The sequence below is a fragment of the Stegodyphus dumicola genome, chromosome 1 (assembly GCF_044657685.1).
Source record: "Stegodyphus dumicola isolate Sdum_Otavi_A_Nest chromosome 1, ASM4465768v1".
Lineage (NCBI taxonomy): Eukaryota > Metazoa > Arthropoda > Arachnida > Araneae > Eresidae > Stegodyphus > Stegodyphus dumicola.
This window is the reverse complement of record NC_140768.1, coordinates 11,984,533-12,004,146: the sequence shown is the minus strand read 5'-3', so window position 1 is coordinate 12,004,146 and position 19,614 is coordinate 11,984,533. Positions and strand designations below refer to the sequence as shown.

The following is a 19,614-nucleotide window of genomic DNA, read 5'->3' as shown; positions in this document are numbered from 1 at the left end:
GCATGGAATGAGATTCAAAAGCCTTTTAAAAATATAGTATATCTAATAATCTAGATTGAACAGAAGATAATCATTTATTTATGGATCAGAACATGATGGTGATGATGATATAGAATGATATATATGAGATGGTGAAGATGATATAGAATTTGATAATATGCCTGAAGATATAACAGAAGATAAATATGACAAACTTTTCATGTTATCTGATAATGAAAATTTTTATGTTGATAAGGTATGTCATTTTTTTAAAATAAACAACATTTAGGTACATGTAGAAATCTAATTTTAAATTTATAATTTTTATATCCAGCATATAACATGCACCTGTAAATTTCCTGTAAAATAAAGTGTGCATTATATGTCCGAATATACAATACTTAAAAGAAAAAAGACAGGAAATTCTTTAAGTAGTGTTGTATTCTAATAGTATGTTTAGATATCACTGCAATAAATCATGATAGAATGTTACAAAGCTTACAAATTTCAGCTGCCTATTTTTTGCAAAACATCTAATGCACTACATTTTCCCTGCTTCTATGTGCCAGAAGAAATTTTAAAATTGAAGAAAAACTAAGAATTAATTAAATGTAGATGAAATATTTCCCCTTTTTTTATGAACTGACTGTTCCACTTTTTGCATATTAATGTGTTTTTCTCCTACCAATATAAAATTTTCCATGATAGTAATAAGAAACTCCAAAATTTTATAATGATTCCCCCCCCCTCACGATATATTTCATTAAAAACAACCCAGACATGCACAACCAATATTATTAGCAGTTTTCTAAAAAATCATATTTAACTATTTTGCAAATCTTTAATTTATGTCACTGTTTTTTCATTTCATTTATTTAAGTTTGCTTTTTGGTCTGCTTATAAACATCTTCTGCAATGTACATTCATTAATTACAACTTTTTTATGTATTGGTGAATCATGATTTCTATTTTTGGTTCATTTATGGTTTGTGTTTGTTAGCTTTATGTATTGTAAAAACTAGCCTTTTTAAAGGCATGTAATAATGCTTTACTTTGATTTGGTTTCTGATTAACTGTGGGATGTATTTCCATGATTTGATTACAGTTCCAACAGCATCATAAAGAATTTTTTCCTACAAGTTCTATAAGAAGGAAACATTTATTGTAACTCTGCGCTACTTTATTATAATTAATAGTTTTAGCAATTTTTTTTAAACATTCTCTTTTTTAAATCATTCTGAAATTAGTTCAATATAAATGAAAGATATATATTTTTATATGTATCTTTCATTGATATTGAAATACATATTTTTATGTATTAACAGGTTTTATTAAAAAAAAGTTAGCTTTCTATTCTAAAATCAAAACATATATCAAGTATTTTATGCTGCTTTATTGGAACAAATATCCCTTATATAACATTTATATATAAGGCATATACAAATATAATATAACATTTATTCAGTAAAACCATGGCAGCTACACCGTAAATCATAATCACTTTTATGATCATTTACTATACATGTAGCCAAAGTATTTTTTGTTATTGTTTAAGTGATAGTATGTCTCATACTTTTAACAACAAATGTTTGAAATAAGATTAATTTCTATGTGTTATCACCTATTTTGAAGGAAAAACGTCTATATGGTGAATTTTAGCTAAAATTACAGTTTTGGGAGGCCTTGTACACAGTTGATTGGTTATAAGTTATTCTGAAGCAAATATAAACTGAGAGAATCAAAAGGATTCAGGGTTAAAATTTTTATTTTTATTTTGTCATACTTTTTCATTTAAAAATTTAATTTCTTAATAATTTGTAATAATCTCTGTATTTGTAGGAAAAGAAAGAAAAATCAGATGAATCCTCTAAAGAAGATGGTGATGATAAATATACCGAGACTAAACGGGATAGGAGAAAGGATTCATCTGATGATGAAAGACAAAAGAAATTGTATGGAAAACGTTCTGTCCGAGCTAGACGAAATGTTAACTATCAGTTTAAGGAATATGATGAATTGATTGCATCCGCTATACAAGAAGAAATGTTAGGAGTAAAATGTAAGTATATCTTTAATTGGTTAAACAATATTTTAGTATTTGATAAATACCTCTGAATTCAAGGATTTGAGAACTGAGATTGTGAGTGAAAATTCAAATTAAGTAGCTGAAAATTAAACATTGTTAAATGTAAAATTTTGAGCCTTTCCATTTGTAGTTTTTGATTTTCTCTGAAATGTTTCATGATGTTGCTACTAAATACTGGTACAGTGGAATATTTAGATCATGTTTCGTTCCATAAATAAATTATCTGAACCAAAAATGTTTCAGATGATGAAATAAGCCCCAAGTTATGAGCACCCAAGCTGTAAAAAAATTACTTTTAAAGGTGTTTTGGAATAACTTCGAATTAACACCCAGGATCTTTCCTATGCTCTTCATTTTCTGTCTCTTAAATTTAATTATTTTCCATTGGTTTTTGTTTTATAAACTTGGGCACAAAGTTTTGTTGTTAATTTAAATAGGTGATTGTCTGTAGTCCAGGAATGGATTCACCCATTTTATTTGTATGAAAAAATAGTTTCGGTTTACTAATATTTCAGATGACAAATACCTTCATGACCTAAGGTTTCACTGTAACTCGAATTGGATTCAAATTCTAGTGAATGGGCTAGATGACACGAATGTTTTCATGACTTTCTTCGGGATAATTAACATGATTACAAGGCACTTTTCATTCATTGTAATAGCATCCTTACCTTTAAGCAAATAACCTTTGCCTGCTTTACCATACTTAACAATAACAGTTTCATCTTTGTATTGTTGTGTGTGTACGGGTTCATAAGAGATTGAATGCACAAGTCTAATAAAAGGTTAATAAAATTTATTCTTATAAAGAAAAATGTATAACAGAACACTGGAATTTTCGTCATTTCGTGAGGTATTTTCCTGAGATATATTCGTACAAGTGTTCGCAATATCACACAGTAATAATCAGTATTTATCGTTCAAACTACTAAAACGCTAAATAGAATGTAATCCACAGCGCAGTTAGAAAGATAATCTGATCAACAATAACAGCAGCAGCTAACTAAACAAATGAGCTGAGATGTTCTCTGTCTGGCTTTTTGTAGCTTTCAATCGGTCGTGAGAGCTTTGTAGTAATTTCTATGCTTCTCGAGATGTCTGGAAACCAACAAGAGGAAAGGATTATGGTTACAGCTAACAATTGATTCAATTACATTTCTTCAATTTCAATACAAATTACCTAGCTAAACTGTTATTCAATGTTAAAATGCACATGCTCCTAAATTTTTACTTTTCCGGCATATGCTCATGCTCCTAAATTTCTCTTAAAATATGTCACGTGTCACATAGCACAGGGGAATAAAACAATTTTAATTCCACTAACATTATCTATCCAAATACAAAATTCATAACATTATTGTCATACATTTCAACATATTAAGTTTATTAAGGGAAAAAAAATAATGTAAAAACTTTAGAAAATGTACTTTGCCAAATTGTCCAATTCGTAAATATGTTGTTCGCTTTATATTGAACTAGGATTCTAGTAAATAAATTCTGTCATTATAAATATGATACATTTATTTGTGCTTTTAAACTTTTGTTGGCATCTGTGCTCTTTTATTTTTATTTATTTGTATAGTTTTGTACCTTTAGTTGGCATATGTAGATTCATTAGTTTTCATTTTTTGTATTACTAATAAGTGTGATAGGGTACATCGGCGTATCAGGGATTTTAACAGATTTTTATTTAAACTTGTATTGAGGAAAAATATTGTTACTGAGCTCATGATATCTTCTTGTATTTCAGAAGTGTGTATTTTTAAAGAAATTTTCTTCAGTTATTTTAAAGTTTTCACATAAAGAATTGAAATGAAATTAAGTTTGTGTTATATTTTTCTGGGCTACAACTCAAAATAAGTTTTTCTGTTGTCTAATTCTTAGTCATTAATAAAAGCACTCTTTCAATCAAAGCTTTAGTACTAGCTAAAGATTAGACAAATTCAGCTATTCTTTTTGAATATGGCCATATATCACACAATATCAATATAGTATATATATACACAATATCAAATGCCTGGCCATTGACCATCAGGTCATTAGGCAAATATGGCCATATTATGACTCTGCTGAAATAAAAATCTCAAATTACTGCCCATCAAATTTTGTTTGAAGTTTAATCATGTGTTGTCTTCCCCTCATGTGTTCAGTTTGTACATTGTTTTAAATTAATGTTCCTTGTAAGAATTTTTTAAGTTATTTATCCCTCTCAGCTGTCTGTATATTGTTTTAAATATGAAATTTATTGAATTAGGCTGCCGACATAAAATCAGATATCCGACTCAAATATTGATACACAAGGTTGAAAATATAACAAAAAATATCTGTCTATGAGAGATCTTGGTACATCTTTTTCTTTTCTTTGTTTACTCTATAAGAAATCATAATTGAGAAATTTAACATTTGAATTGAATTTTTGAATAGGAAATTAAGTTGCATGATTATTTTCAATGTAAGTTGTGTAACTGTTTGAGGCTTATTGTTTTAAATCAACTCTTTGAAAGTTACCAAAATGAACAGTTATTGGTCCCTAATTATATGCAATATTTCACTACAGCACTGCTCGAAAATGCTATTTGTTTTCTTCTTAGTTGCTTTCTGAAGTGGTTCTCATTTTCAGCAACTCTATGGAATGTTAGATGATTACGTTTTCTTAAAACTGCTGTTCTCGGGATTTTGATTGCATTAAAGTACATTTTAACAAGCGTTAGACATCCTGCGAAGTAATCAAAAGGTAAATATTAAAATATAAATTGATATCGCACACAATATTAAACTTTATTAAAATTTAAGAAATATACTTACTCGGAGTCCCTCTCCACATGCTGCTTCCGATTGAATTTTTAATACATATAATACAAAGTAATGATTAATATAACACTCATATTAGTAATGAAAAAACTTATAGGTTTATATACAAGTAGTGCCAACTGTTACAGAATTGTGGTTGTGACAAAAATAGCTGCTGAAAATGGCAAGTTTGAATTGTGAGTGAGCAAAAGTTAAAAAGTTTAACTTCATAAACTGTGCTGATGTCACAATCAATATATTATATTGAATTAAATGTTGCGTTAATATCACATCTGATATGTCAAATAGATTCAAATTGTTTTGCTGATGTCGTGCATGCTACTATGTGAGCTTTGTTAAGTTTCATATGGTACCTGAAGGAATAATTATCTGTATAGGAGCTTGTGTATAATTTTATCAAAAACCATTGCAATAAGTATATTTGCCAAGAAGTAAGTTACTTTCAAAGAGGCAAAAAGTTCTCCAAAAATAGAAACAAAATTGTAATGAAAGTGTAACGACTTTACTTGCTCCAAAATTACCCCCAAAAAATTTTTAAAAAAATAATAATAATAAAATTTAAAAAAATCAGCATATCATGTGTTATATTGTGTTCAATTGTAATATTTCAGTTATGGAAGGTGATAGTGACGATTTACAAAATGCACTGTTTGTATTATTAGCTGATACAGGATGAGTTTAGAAAAGTTGTACCCCATTTTCATTTCATAACTATAACAGATAGCCAAGGGTAAATTGATCATTATTGTTATAGTCTACTGATAATTCAGTGGAAGGAGTTTTCTGTGTCTTGTGCAATGATTTTACTCATCAACATATGCTTTGAGAAAATGATGTCTCCTTCACTTGTGACAATACAAACAGCCATGGTGGTTGTTATAGCTTTCTTTATATTAGCTTCAGCCTTCATTACTTCTGCAAGGTTTTCCTTGACATTTTCTTAACTTAGGTGCTCAAGATGTCTGAAGTCAGTTCATGGATTTAAATGTTAAACAGCTTTTGATGCAGTTTTATTGTTTCCTTCAGAAAGCTCAAAATATCTGAGCACTTGTTAGTTAACCCTTTGAGAGTTCTTAACAGGATAAATGAATAATTTGGAGTAGAGAGAATTCTGTCGAATTTTTATCGTTAACATTTTGCCACATGGTGCAATCTCTGCGAGTCTTAAATTATAAAAATTTTACCACCTTTATAATTTCTGTTGCCCGTTATCTTCCTTAAACTGTAAATATTTTGCTGCCCTTAAAACACATTTGGTGCATCAGCCCTGGATTGGACCCATAGAGCATCTCTTTTCTGATGAAAATGCTGATTTTACAATTTATGGTTTATTAATATTAAGTTACAGATAGAAAATTCTGTGTGTAAACTTTGCTGTCTTTTCTTTAGTACCCTTCTATTTTATGTTTCTAGTAACGTGCATTTCTTTCCCTAATAAAATTTGTTAAACATACAGTTATTAAATTTATTACAAATTTTTTAATTTATTAAAATTATTAAAATTTAATGTCGACTTTCATAATAGTAAAAACCAGACAGATGATTCTGAAACTAGAGTTTACATTTTGTAGCCTTTTTGTAGATTTCTATTAGCCTAACTGCCATAATGAAAGTTCATCAAGATTTCAGAATATGCCAGACTCTGGCAACCTTGTACATAATAATTTTTTTATTTATTTATATACTTTAACACTTAATTGTTCTTGCTCGATAATGATCATACAGGTGTGCAATGCAGAGTTTAGAACCATATTTAATAATTTAAATTTGTATTTGGAATTGCCAAAATGTGTTTTCTTTTGGTATGTTGATAATATTTGCTGACTTAAAATAAATATCGATTTTTTTTACGTCACCAGAATTGGCAACTTGTAATCCAATAAGTAACTTTTACCAAATTGAATGATAACATATATCATCTTTCTTTTTCTTCTGTAAAAAATCAGGAAATTGTGCCAAGAGGGCAGCACTGTTATATAAGTAGTGAAAGTTAAAGCTTCACGGATAAGTCAGTTTCATTCCAGCAAAGGAGCGTTTTAAAAAGCAGGTTTCATGATGTTTTCAAGCAAAAAGCCCATCAAAAGTGAATTCTGAAGCAGGTGAATTCTTTTTGTATTCCATACATAATAAATCATCTTAAAATTCTTAAATTCTTCTTAAAATATCTGTCTGTTGATGTTGATCAATTAAAAACTGAATTTGCAGGTGAGAAACGTTTTGCTTAGCAAAATAATATAGGCTGTTTTATTAATACCTTAGAGCAATTCATTGGCATTATGTATTTTAAGCATTGTATGGAAGAAATAGGCAGAGTATAAACCTAATTTATCTACTGAAACATTGAATATACTTCTTGTGCAGAAGGTGAATTATAATGCTATTTATTACCAGAAGCAAAGTTGATCCTATCATGTCAGGGATAGTAAAATGGAGAAATATTTATTATTTTTACCTCCCACCAACCTACAGTGGTGGCCAAAATTGGATACACTTTTGGAAATTTTTATGTTTTTGAACTTTGTATGCTTATAGAAAACGTTATGTTTCACAAAATGCAAACTTGTATATATCATTTTAAAGAGAATTTATGACTGAATTCAATACAAAACACAAAATTCAATTATTTGTAATACAAAAAAAGTTGAACGATAATAGTTATCGATATACATTAGATAGTGATGATTGTAGTGAGTTATCAATACTTGTTGTCATATTTTGATAAACATGCAGTGATGAAAGGAAAGTATAATAAATAATGATTTGCCAGGTTGGCGTCAGATCAACAATATACCTATGTGGAATGTTTCGGTTTGAGATATGTGTCAAGCAGACGTGCAGCAACGGAGCCAACTTGCTGATCATACAAATTTATGCTAAAATGACTCTTTTTTTCAATAATAAGGTATTTTATTTAGTGTGGAAGTGAAATTAATAATCAGGACTCTCCAGATGTTTTATTATGCATGGAGGGAGAATCAAATATGCATGCGTAAAGCCTACAAGAAAAAACATTGTTCGTGGTTTTGAGGTCCGGATTTTAGATCATTCCGGATAATGGACGTCCAGATTTCAGACTTTGTTCTGTACTTTACTTGAAGCTCTGATCAAACTTTCGTAAAAAAAATATATGAGAAGATAATCCAAATCTTCTCAAATTTGATATTTAAAATGAGTATGTGATTGAAAACAACATATCACATTTATAAGCATTAAATATGTTCATGGAATTATGCTAAATATAGCAAGAATAAGTTTATAATGAAGACAAGCTCTCATTATGAAGCAATTAAATATGTTAACCCTAATTGCCAATTCTGTGTTCTTTTCACTTTTATGTTGAATCAGTAAGAAAAGTTATCGCCGATGTCATAAACTGAGAAAAGACTGCAAAAGAAATGCAAGGCAACACTTATACTGTATCTGGAATTCTAAAGATATTATGCTTTTAAAAATGTCATTATTGCTATGTTAAGATTGTTAATTTTATGATCATCTTGAATCTGAAAAACTGTATGACCAGAAGATATATTATTGATTTATTATGTTTCAAATCAAAGCAGGAAAACTCACATGTGCATGATTATGTATAGTTATTGTCCATTGTGTGGGAGTATATTAAATAGAATAATAAAAAGTGAATAGTGTTTAGAATTAAACATTGAGCCATGAAATTTATAAACAAATTAGATTTTATTTACAAGCAATCAACCAAAAGTGATAGTTTATTTAAAGGTCTTGCTATTCTGCTAATTCCATGTCTTAACATGAAATTGGTAGGAGATCACCTGATGGCCACATGAGATTTTTCTAATCTTTTTCTTTCATCAAGTACTTTTTCTTTTATTTGGTGTAATATATGTTATTGAATCTTTTCCATTCAATCTGGGGGCTCAACTGTCATGATCGTAATTCAGTAAGTATCTTCAATATCCTTCCACAAATATTGGCATCTCTCTCTCTCTCTGTATATATATATATACTATATATGCATATAATGCAAAACTGAGAACATAATGTGTTTGACGTATGTTATCTAATAATACTATAAAATCTGTTATTCATAATTTTTTTTATTAAAAAATGAATTCTGGTGCCAAGTCCATCGTATGCTTTCTTTCTTTTTGTCATCAACGGAACAGCTGGCCCACTGGGTTAGGTGCTTTAAGAAAAAAGCACCTAACTCAGTGGGCCAACTTATGCTGAGAAATTTTTTTAATTTTGATTTAATTGCAGCATTTAGCTAAGAAATTATTTATTATTTTAAAAAAAAATTTCTGTCAGTTTTGCTGATTATAAAAATTCCACGGAGGTACTTTCATTGTGTTTTTAATGCAATCTTAAATATACAATTTAATAAAAAAAAAATGCCTATGTAATTATCTGATAAGTAGTTGTTTCCTTCTTTCATTCAAAAATGTGATTATAATTATTTAGTGGCTGAAGAAGCATTTAAAGAAGCTGAGGAAGGTGCTCCTGATGATAATGACAGCGACAAATCATTTGCAGCAAAAATACCGAAAACAAAAACCAGAAAAAGAAGAAGCAAAAAATTAAATGATTTAGATTTTACTGATGATGATGAAGACAGTGGTGAGGAATATAAAGGGCTAAGGTATGAATTTGTACTTTTGAGTATCATATTATATGTTAACTTATCGATAATACACGAAACCATAATACGATTACCATAGCAAGAAAAAATTTTAAAATATCATAGTTAAATTTGAAGTCTCTTACAGCTGCTACAAATTGAAATACTGTCCTGAGTTTGCAAGGAAAGTTATCTCAAATTTAAAAATTAAATATTTGTCTTTTATGAGTCACACTTTTTGTGTTTTTTTTATCATGAATAAAACATTTCCTTAAATATGGAAATATGGATGAGGGTTGTAGTGAAAGTTACATTTCTTAATTTTTATACATTTGTTTTTCTTTCTTTAATTTAAAAATGTTGAAACATGAATATTGGTGTCATTTAAAATATTTTTATAACTGGAAGCACATGGTTGCTTCACCAATGGTTGTGAAATAGAAGTCAAGACTTTTATGGACGTGTGTATTTATCAATTAATTTTTGAATTTTTAGCTCTATATTATGTATGTAATAATAAATTGATCCAAGGAGAGAATTTAGTAGAACTATTCACTAATAATCATATCTGGAAGTTGCTGTGTTGTAAATACTATAAACGGCGTACATGCTGGTGGCATTTTAACTAGATGTAACGTTTGAAAAATCACAGCATACTTGGTAATCCGAACATGTCTTTATTACTTTTGATTATTCTATTCAGACACATCACAGTGGGAACAGTGTGCACCTCACAATTTTAATTACAAATGGAAGCAGCCAAGCAAAAGATGTCATTTAGCTAGCACGCAGATAGCAAAAGAGTGTATGCAATAGTTTCAGTAGTATTTATAATGCTAGAGTGCTTTGTTTTAATTCTACATAGCAATTGGTGAAGAGTTATTGCAATTCAGATACTGCAAGTGCAGATGCCACGAAGGGGTTGTACTGTAATTGAAAATTAGTAATTTAAAGGTCTGTTGTCAGTTTATTTCAATTAAGTTTAATTTCTTTATAAATTCCCATTATATTTTTGTATTTTACACACACACACATATACAGTCAAAAGTCGTTAATTCGGACACCCATAATCCGGAATGAGCTATAATCCGGACCTCAAAGCTTCAAACTTTCTGCGCGACGCATGCGCATAAGGCCTTTACGGCTGGGAATATGCTTGTGCGCGTGCACAAAATACGTTTACAAGTGCGCGTTTAATGTATAACAGACGGTATAAGCTAAGCTAAAATTATTTAATTATCTATTTCAGTTAATGTTGCAGATTGCGTTGTTCCTTAATCTTCGAATTGGATCCGGCTTATTATTTTTTGCAGACTGTTAGAGCAATTTTATAAAAAAGTAAGCTTGAACTTTCGATTATGACAAATAGAATTTCTGATATATATTTATTAATATGTAAATGATCTACAAAGCGAAAGTATGTTTCGAAGTTCATTAAACAAAAAGTGGAATTGCTACAAAAAATGGATAAAAGCATATCCTTTGTTTATCTTTAACGCCGCGGCGCCGCGCTATGAATTGGAAGTTGATATGTCAGCACTATCCTTATCTTCAGGGCAGATGTTTTTATTTTATTTGGCTTATAATTCCTTATTAAATGTAGTATTTCATCTCGATGTACTCCATTTTTAATATGATTTAAATCAAATTCCTCGTCATTATAATTATAAAGAAAGTAACCGAGGTTATTGAAAACGAAAAAATTTCAATTGACAAATTAGTCAGTATTCTCGACACAGCAATTTTAGGACTTGAACAGCAGAACTTTGTAACTGAACAAGAAATTATGTCTGTTTAAAGAATTAAAGAGAATGCATTATCACATAAGAAACGAAGCAACTTAACTTACATTGAAAGAAATGTTTAATAAAGTAAACAAATAAATATTAAGCTTCTTTTTTTTTTGTAAATTTTGATACCCTTTAGATCATAATTGTTCTTTATTTCATAAATTACGGTTTCATATTTTTAATTTTATAATTTCTGCATGCCATTTTACCAGATTTAAGTCTCGACGAGTCCGGATTAACGACTTTTAACTGTATATATATATATATATATATATATATTCCAAAGAAGTCCTTACCTGGCCTTTATTTTTGCAACCATTGGTCATAGTTATATAATTTCAGCTTTCTGTTCTAAAGGGAAAAAGTTTTCCTTCCAAGTATTCCCTTTATTTATGAACTGGTTTTCCAACTTTACACCAGACTGTGAAATCTCATTCATGCCTTTGTTTCCTTCTTTTATTCCCATTTCTGAGAAAAATACTTGAAAAAGTTTGGACTACATAATGTAAAACTAGTGCAGTAAGTCAAATAAACGTGTCATATAACAATGTGTATGTGATGTGTAAAAGAAATATTTTACTATTAAAATAAATAGGGCTGAATCGAGGCCAAGAAGAAATGGCACATAAATGTAAAAGATGTATAAATGAGAGTCGTATAGATTGTGCTGCACTGTATCTAGAATTAACTTTTAAATGAATTTAAGTAAAAGTTAACTCAGTTTTTGAATAGTTAATATTTTTTTCTATTAAATCAATAAAGAATTTATGATCATCATCAGGAAATACATTTAGGAACTTTTAAATACATTTGCACCAACTGAAGGTAGAGAAACTTTTCATTGCATATTATAATACTTCATAAAGGAAGACGTAATATATGAGAATTATTTTGATATTGTTAAGGCTTTTTGTTTTAAATCCAGGTTTTTCAGTATATAATTGTAATTCTTTTTATGATTAAAGCACTGATTCTGAACATACTCCACCTCCATCAAGTAATGAATCGGACCCAGAGAGTGGAGTCTCTGGTGAATGGAGAATAGTTAGAACAAGAGGGAAGGCAAGAAGAAAAGTGAGAAGAAGAAGACGAGGAAGAGATAGTTCAGGTTAGTACGAGATGTTTGGTCTCAGTGTTCATGGTTGTAATACAATCTTAACAACCAGAGAACTGAAATAGTAGAAAAGATTAACAGACTATCATTGAAATGTTCATGTTAAGTTTATAATTTTAATGTTTGATGAAAGATAAAATGTTGATTAAATTGAATTGAATGTTATGCCTTAATAATGATCATTGCTGTCAATATCATCATTCTGCTCTTTTGTACTTTGAAGCAGACTGTCCACAAATTTCTGATCTTCAACTTTTTTCCTGTTATAAACAACCGCTTTTAGCGTTGTCACAGAAATATCCAGTTTTTTTTTGCCAACACAATTTTTGTCAAACCAGTATTATCCATCAAATTCTTTTAAGATTTTAACTTTATATTTTAACAATAGTGTCTTTTGCTTTCATGACATTTTCTTACAGGTAATTCTACTCTGTCTAGTATTTCATTCTAGATGATTCAAAAGCCATTAATTATAGATTTTATTAAAAAGATTAATATTTATTAAAAAAAAAAAGCTTTAACTTCTTCGTCGTCCGTAATGCGTCTAGCGGGTTCAAGTGAAACTTCCACAGGGCGGCCGTAACGTGCCTCAAGCGTTCTTCTACATTTTAAAACTTTTAAACGTTTAAAACACTTTCTAAATGTTTACTTGTTTGAGTTTTTATTTTTGTTTGTTCTAATACCTCCTAGAGAGTAGCACTTAAAAACCTGAATTTATCCTCTAAAAGCTGATAACAGCTAATCACTAATGCTACAGTGGAACTATTACTTTCTGCTTTTAATGTGTGGTATGCCAACTGCATTTATCAAAATGCCTTTCTTAGAAATTTCCTGGGTAAGGTGAACTTATTTTATGATTTGCTTATATTCCACAGTAAAATAAGTGTATTGATAAATATACAAGAACACTCACTATCTTTCATTATTTTTTTTTAAATGTATTAGTTGAATAAAGATTTTAAATATAAAAAATAAACTTAAACAAGCCATAATATTCATTCTTTTATTCTATTTATATCTTGAACAATATTCTATCAAAAAAAAATATATGTATTTCCTGTGATGAAAAGATTAAAAGATTTTCAATGTTATGATTTATTTGAGTGGTAATTTTTTTTTTTTTTTGTTTGTTTTAGTTACATTATTTGTATAAAATGTTTGAGATATTAAATGCTGCTTCGTTAAAATGTGGAAGGTGAAGTTAAACTAAAACTACTTTTTCAGATCTTTCAAATCTGATATCCCCAGAGCTTCAGCTATCTCACACACCTTCACTTGCCTATCATCCAACACAATATCATGCATTTTTTTCCTTATGGTTTCTGGTGTGGTTGCCGGTTTTGGCTGTCCTTCACGTGGGTCATCTTGGAGGGATGGTCGATTACATTTAAATTCAGCTGCCCACTTTTTAATGGTTGGCATGGCAGGAGCAGAGTCCCTCGTAAACTTTTTTTCAACTTCGGATGAATTTCCTTAGGGCTTAGTCCATCCAAAACAAAGAATTTTATGACTGCACAATATTCAAGTTTATCCATTTTAACAAATAGCATGCAAGACGTCTACTACGAAAATTCATGTAAACAAACTACTTGAGAAAGCATGTTGAAACTTGTCATACGAACTAATGACACGGGCATCCAGGCAGGAAAAAAATTTTTGCTGTTTGGAGCACCATCTCTGGGTCACACTGAGAACTTTTCAGCTTACCCTCATATATTTTATAAAAGTGGAATTTTTTATTTTTATTATTTATTTATTTATTTTATTTTTTTTTTGTTAAACACATTTCAAATTATTCCTCAAGTAAAAGTTTTTAATATAAAGTAAATGCACTTTATCAATTATAAATGATTGAAAAGTGTAAGATTTATTTCAGAAAATGTAATAATATCCATCCCATATTTTACTGCTTTCTTGGAAAAAGAATAATTTTTACTCCTACCATTACTTAAAGCAATAAATTATACAGCACAGTACAGAAACTGCATCCCCTACCAATCATCATCTTTGCGTTAGGATGTAATGTCAGAATATGTTACTTTCTAAATTACTAGAGGGAGAGAGAGTACATTATAATGTTCAGTATATTTTTGCATTACTTTAAATGTAATGCAGTGCAATATACTTTTATTTTATTTTGGTGAGTCTAATTTATGAATTAAATTCTGCCATATTTACACAAATATCCAATTTTATAAGCAGTTCCATATTATCTACAATTAAGTCCTGGCATTAATTACTTACTATACCAAGCACTGCTGTGTAAGCTTATAAATCTATTTACTTAAATATATTATTTTGTGACATCTGAGAATCAATTGAAATGTTTATGATTTGTTATTTTTTTAATGCTTTCTTAACCTTCTGTTTTAGATGAAGATTGGGATGAGGAAGGAAGTGACACATATAGGCCTGTTACTCGACGAGCTGCACAAAAGAATATTAGTTACAGAGAATTATCATCAGACGAGGGAGAGGAAGAATGGCAAGAACCTAAACCCAAAAAGTGAGTTCTACCATATTTACTCATGTATTTCTCCTCTTGCTAACATTAGATATTAAAAGCTTTTGATTTGACATAATATAAAACTAGAAAGTACATTGTTTAAATGAAAAGAACAATCAAAATTAATAACTGACATCTTTGAAATTCATAATACAGTAAAATTAGCACATCTATTTTTATATCTTTTATGTTGTATATTGCTAAGAATAGTGTAATTCTCCTCATTTGACTTGTAAGTAAATAAATGGTAAAATTAATCTGCAGAAATCAGATGTCAAATCACAAAACTAAGCAATATCATAATGCCAAAAGAAAAATCTTTTGAATTGCATAAAAAGAGGAAATACTAATAAAGAGCAGAAAGTGTTCAGTTTTAAAAAGAGATATTGTATGGTTTATAATTTTTTCATAAAAAAGCTTTCACAGGAACCAGCAAAATTAAAAATGCTTCTGATATTAAAAAGTAAATAGAAAAGTAAAAAATTTTAATAAGAATGATGCCATTTCAATATATTCTTATTCTTGAAACTATTCCTTATACATATAATACGAAATCAACCTATTGGAAAGGGGACAAGTATTGTAATATAGGTGTAAAAATAAAAGAATAGAAAGGGTATTTAAACTTGTTAAGGTGGCCATTGCATATAATAAGCCTTTGGAACATTTGGATTTGCATTAGACGGATTTGGAGATGAAATTTGCCAGTTTGGACAACTAAGTTCAGTAGACACTTTAATGGAAGACCTGGAAAAATGATATAGAATTTCTAGAAATTAAAATACTATGTAAGAGATTTTAACTTTACAGTGCTGACTTTTTTAAAATATATGAACATCATTTATTATTTGAATATTAATTTTCTGCATGTGAAGAAATTTTTGCTGTTGAAATAAGCAAAGACATTTTTACAAACATATAAAATATTAAATCGGTTCCTTATCTAAATCTCAGATAATTACTTATCTTGGAATTTATATCCTGAGTAATAAATTATTGTGAATAAAATGTTGTAGGTTTATTGCAGGATATAGTTTTATAGAATGTAATTCACAAATTAAAGAATTACCTTATATTTGCCAAGGACATAAAATAACATTCTTAACCACTTGCGCTAAAAAGACGTGCCATGCATGTCGAGACGCTTTTGTGTCAAACCGCGAGCGACATGAACACCACGTTGATAAGCATTTATCACAAAAATGAAAATAATATGGTGCACACGTCGCCTAACAACGATATTGTTTATGTTTAGGAACGTGCACAAACTCAGTTAATACACAATAATTTAATAATGTAGATTTTTTGTGGCAACAGTTATGTTTTTTATATATTGCTTTGAGCTTGATAACTCACGGAATGTTATTCTTTTTGTAATGTTTAGAATACTAAATAAATAAGTTTGTTGTTAATTAAAAAGGTTTTCTCTGCGAAATATATTACCATTCGTCCAAAGTTATTAAATAAGTCAAGAAATGATTAATTTCAAACAGTTTATTTCTCGAGTTACAGCTCTGGATTGCACTCGCAGACGCGGGCAGCGTGAATGAAACACTTTACTGCTTATTATAGTGTAGCAGACTGCACCGCAATGGTGAAGTTTAATCGTAGCGCAAGTGGTTAATGTACATTTTAAAAGTTATTGAACAGTAAATATATATTAAAATTATGTGTTAATGTTTTATGTTTAAATTTCAAAAATGTAGAAAGGGATATATATATTAATTTCATTATCATTATAGAACTCCAAAGCGAAGAAAAGCAGCATCTTCTGAAGAGAGTGAAGCATCATTCAAAGAAACAAAGCCAAAGAAAAAACCAAAGGTTCGTAAATGGGTCAGCTCCGATTCTGAATCTGAAAAGAGCATGAGTTCCAGCGAAGAAAGTGAAAGCAGTCAAGAATCAGAAGATCAGTGGAAAGTCAATAAAAGCTGTGAAGGGAATCGAATAAAACTCAACATAAATAAGAAAGCCATTAGTAGTGAAGATGATGATGAATCCACTTCTCGAGAATCTGCACCGAGGAAGCGGGTGAACAAAATCGTCTCAGATGAGAGTGAAGAGGAGGAAAGTTCATCAGAAGATGACAAACAAGACTCTGCTGAAGATGACGATGATGAGAACAGTACTAAACGAGTTGTGAAAGATAAATGTCCAACTGAAAAAGAATCTGCTAAAGAAGTTTCTGCAAAATCAGTTGAACCAGAAAAGTTATTGAAAAGAGACATTGCTCCAAATGTATTGCCCCGTGAACCAATTAGAGAAACAGTCACTGTTGTTACAGTTCGAGATAAAGCTCCTCTCAGGACAGTTAAAAAGGAAGCTACAAAAATGGTGCCTTGTGTTATTCCTTATGATAAATCACCAAAGAGTGGACATGGTACAACACCTGAAGAAGAAAGTGATAAAGAAGTTCCAAAAGAAAAAGAAAGCTTACCATTAGCTGCAAAAGCCCCAGGTCCTTCAAATGTTTCTCAACCAAATCTCCCAGTTTCTCAGACCTTTAGTATTAATAAAACGCCGGCAGTTATTCAACCTACTCCTGAACGCAAGCCTTTCACAAGCACAATTATGGAACCATTCAGTAACATAGATGAAGGAGATGACAGTGATGATGAAGTACCATTAGAGAGAATTCCTACCACATGTGTGCCTAATCCACATCCTAGCAAATCGGCTATTTATGAAAGAGAAGCTGAATATACTCCAGCAAAAGAGTTGCCTGGTTTTTCATATACTGCACCTGAGGAAAAGTGTTTCCCTCCATCATATACTTCACTAGCTCCTTTCCAAGACTACTCCTCTCGACCAAGTCCATTGAAGCCATCCCTGGTGGAAACGTATCCTAGCAACTCCAGCCCATCAAAACTCACACCTTTAGATACATACTCACAAAATAGCAGCCCAAAAGGTTTTATATCATTAGATTCATACTCAGAAGCCAGAAAAAAGAAGCACTTTTATGGTAATCCGTCTGCAGAACCAGAAGCAATTCCTAGACCGGTACCTCCACCCGTGGACAGTTATCAAGGTGAAATAAGGTTTCCTCCTGAACCTTATCCTTGCCCTCCATCACCCAACACATATTCAAACCGATCTCCTCCACATGTTCAGAGAGATCCTGGAACACCTCCCAGACTGTATTCTCAGTTTCCTGATGCTTATGCTCCTCCGAGGTCTCCTGAGTATTATCAAAATCATCAATACTATGCAAGTGAAGAAAGGATACCTCGGCCATCGTATCAGCCTAACTATGCTCCACCTGAGCAAGTCCCTCCTTTTATTTCAAATCCATATGTAGCAACACCAGTGCCACAGCCTAATGGAGGATTTATGATCGATACTTTGTTACGAGCTAGGAATCCCGAAAACGAAGAAGACGAACTGACAGGTGTTACTGACATAGTTTCATACATCACACAAGAATAAATCTAAATCATGTAAATTACCATTCAGCATTTTAGAGGGCATTTATCAATGTAGATAACTTGTATGTATAAAATCATATTTGCAATATGTTTTATTTCTAGTTTTATATTTCATGCTAAAGGTTTACAAGTTGTCTTTTTTATTGATATTCTGTACATTGATTTGACATTTTTTATGGCTTTACAAAATTGGTACCGATTCTTTGGTTATTTTCACGTCCTGTTCTTTTTGGGATGGGTTTATCAGTTACTGTTTCTAATGGTAAGTATCAGCTAGGTACTTGAAGTGTAAATATGCAAAGTCCTCCTGGTAGTAGTAAATGCTGTAAGGATCTGTAAGGATGTCTTTTCTCCCTCTCCCATTAAGCTGCCATTACATATGTACATTAAAAAATATTCTGCTTTGGATTTGTATCATGTATTCTGTGTTGCTATTTAGCACCATAGATTTCTGTACACGTGAATGTTCTGTATGTCTGTTATTTATATAAGTGTATTGTTTATACATCCTACTTTATCACATGTGATATAATTTTCATAATTCATATCTATTCAGATGTAAGCTATTTTGTTTTTTAATATTAAACGAATGAAAATTCATTTTTCTGGTGCATTTATGAATATCTATTCCTAGACTTTAGGTACCAAACGTAATCATTCCCATTTCATGAATTCTATGAACAGATTCTACTTAGTATACTGTCGCTTAAATGTGAAAAACAATTTTAATTAACACAGGACTGATTTAATGTTTATTTTACTGTATGACGGATTGGTTTAAACTAAGAGCTGGTATATCAAATTAAAGAAATTAATGTAAAATAAAGTTGGGATAACTACAGTAGTATGAAAACTAAACATAAGATTTATTTTGATGGTTGTTAACTGGTGACCAAAAAAAAGTCCTAAAAATTCCTTAAAATATACAAGTCATTTATTTAAAAAAATGTAGACTGTGCATAAGTGATTTAATTTTTTATATTAGTTTATAGTTTCTGAATGAATTCTGTATTTAATAATATTTCTTAATGCATTCTTATTTTATATTTTAACTTCTAAAAAAATCTATAGAAATCTGAATTTATATAATTGACATGTATTAAGTTAAAATTACACCCCCTAGTTTTGTTAAATATGTTTATTAGACATCAGTTTATGATTCCTTGACATATGACATATTTTCTATATCAGTTAAAATTTAATAGAAAATATATGAAAAATGGGTTATATGTAGAAATGAAAAATATAGAATTCTCAATAAAAATTATCTACGTACCGATAATGAAGTAAAATTTTAGAAAACATCATA

At 29.9% G+C, this 19,614-nt stretch overlaps 2 protein-coding genes across 2 annotated transcripts in view; one reads left to right on the top strand and one right to left on the bottom strand.

Moving 5' to 3' along the window:
• Positions 1 to 18,905, top strand: part of LOC118187348 (uncharacterized) — a 78,229-nt gene extending 59,324 nt beyond the window's left edge. The window contains exons 13-17 of the mRNA XM_085812860.1: positions 1,819 to 2,038; positions 9,311 to 9,488; positions 12,223 to 12,365; positions 14,745 to 14,877; positions 16,620 to 18,905. Of these exons, the coding sequence (XP_085668986.1) occupies positions 1,819 to 2,038; positions 9,311 to 9,488; positions 12,223 to 12,365; positions 14,745 to 14,877; positions 16,620 to 18,306 (2,361 nt within the window). The 3' untranslated portion in view covers positions 18,307 to 18,905. The remainder of the gene's footprint in view (positions 1 to 1,818; positions 2,039 to 9,310; positions 9,489 to 12,222; positions 12,366 to 14,744; positions 14,878 to 16,619) is intronic.
• LOC118189253 (calcium and integrin-binding protein 1-like) overlaps positions 2,845 to 19,614 on the bottom strand; it is a 147,553-nt gene continuing 130,783 nt past the window's right edge. The window contains exon 7 of the mRNA XM_085812877.1: positions 2,845 to 3,163. Within this exon, the coding sequence (XP_085669003.1) occupies positions 3,115 to 3,163 (49 nt within the window). The 3' untranslated portion in view covers positions 2,845 to 3,114. The remainder of the gene's footprint in view (positions 3,164 to 19,614) is intronic.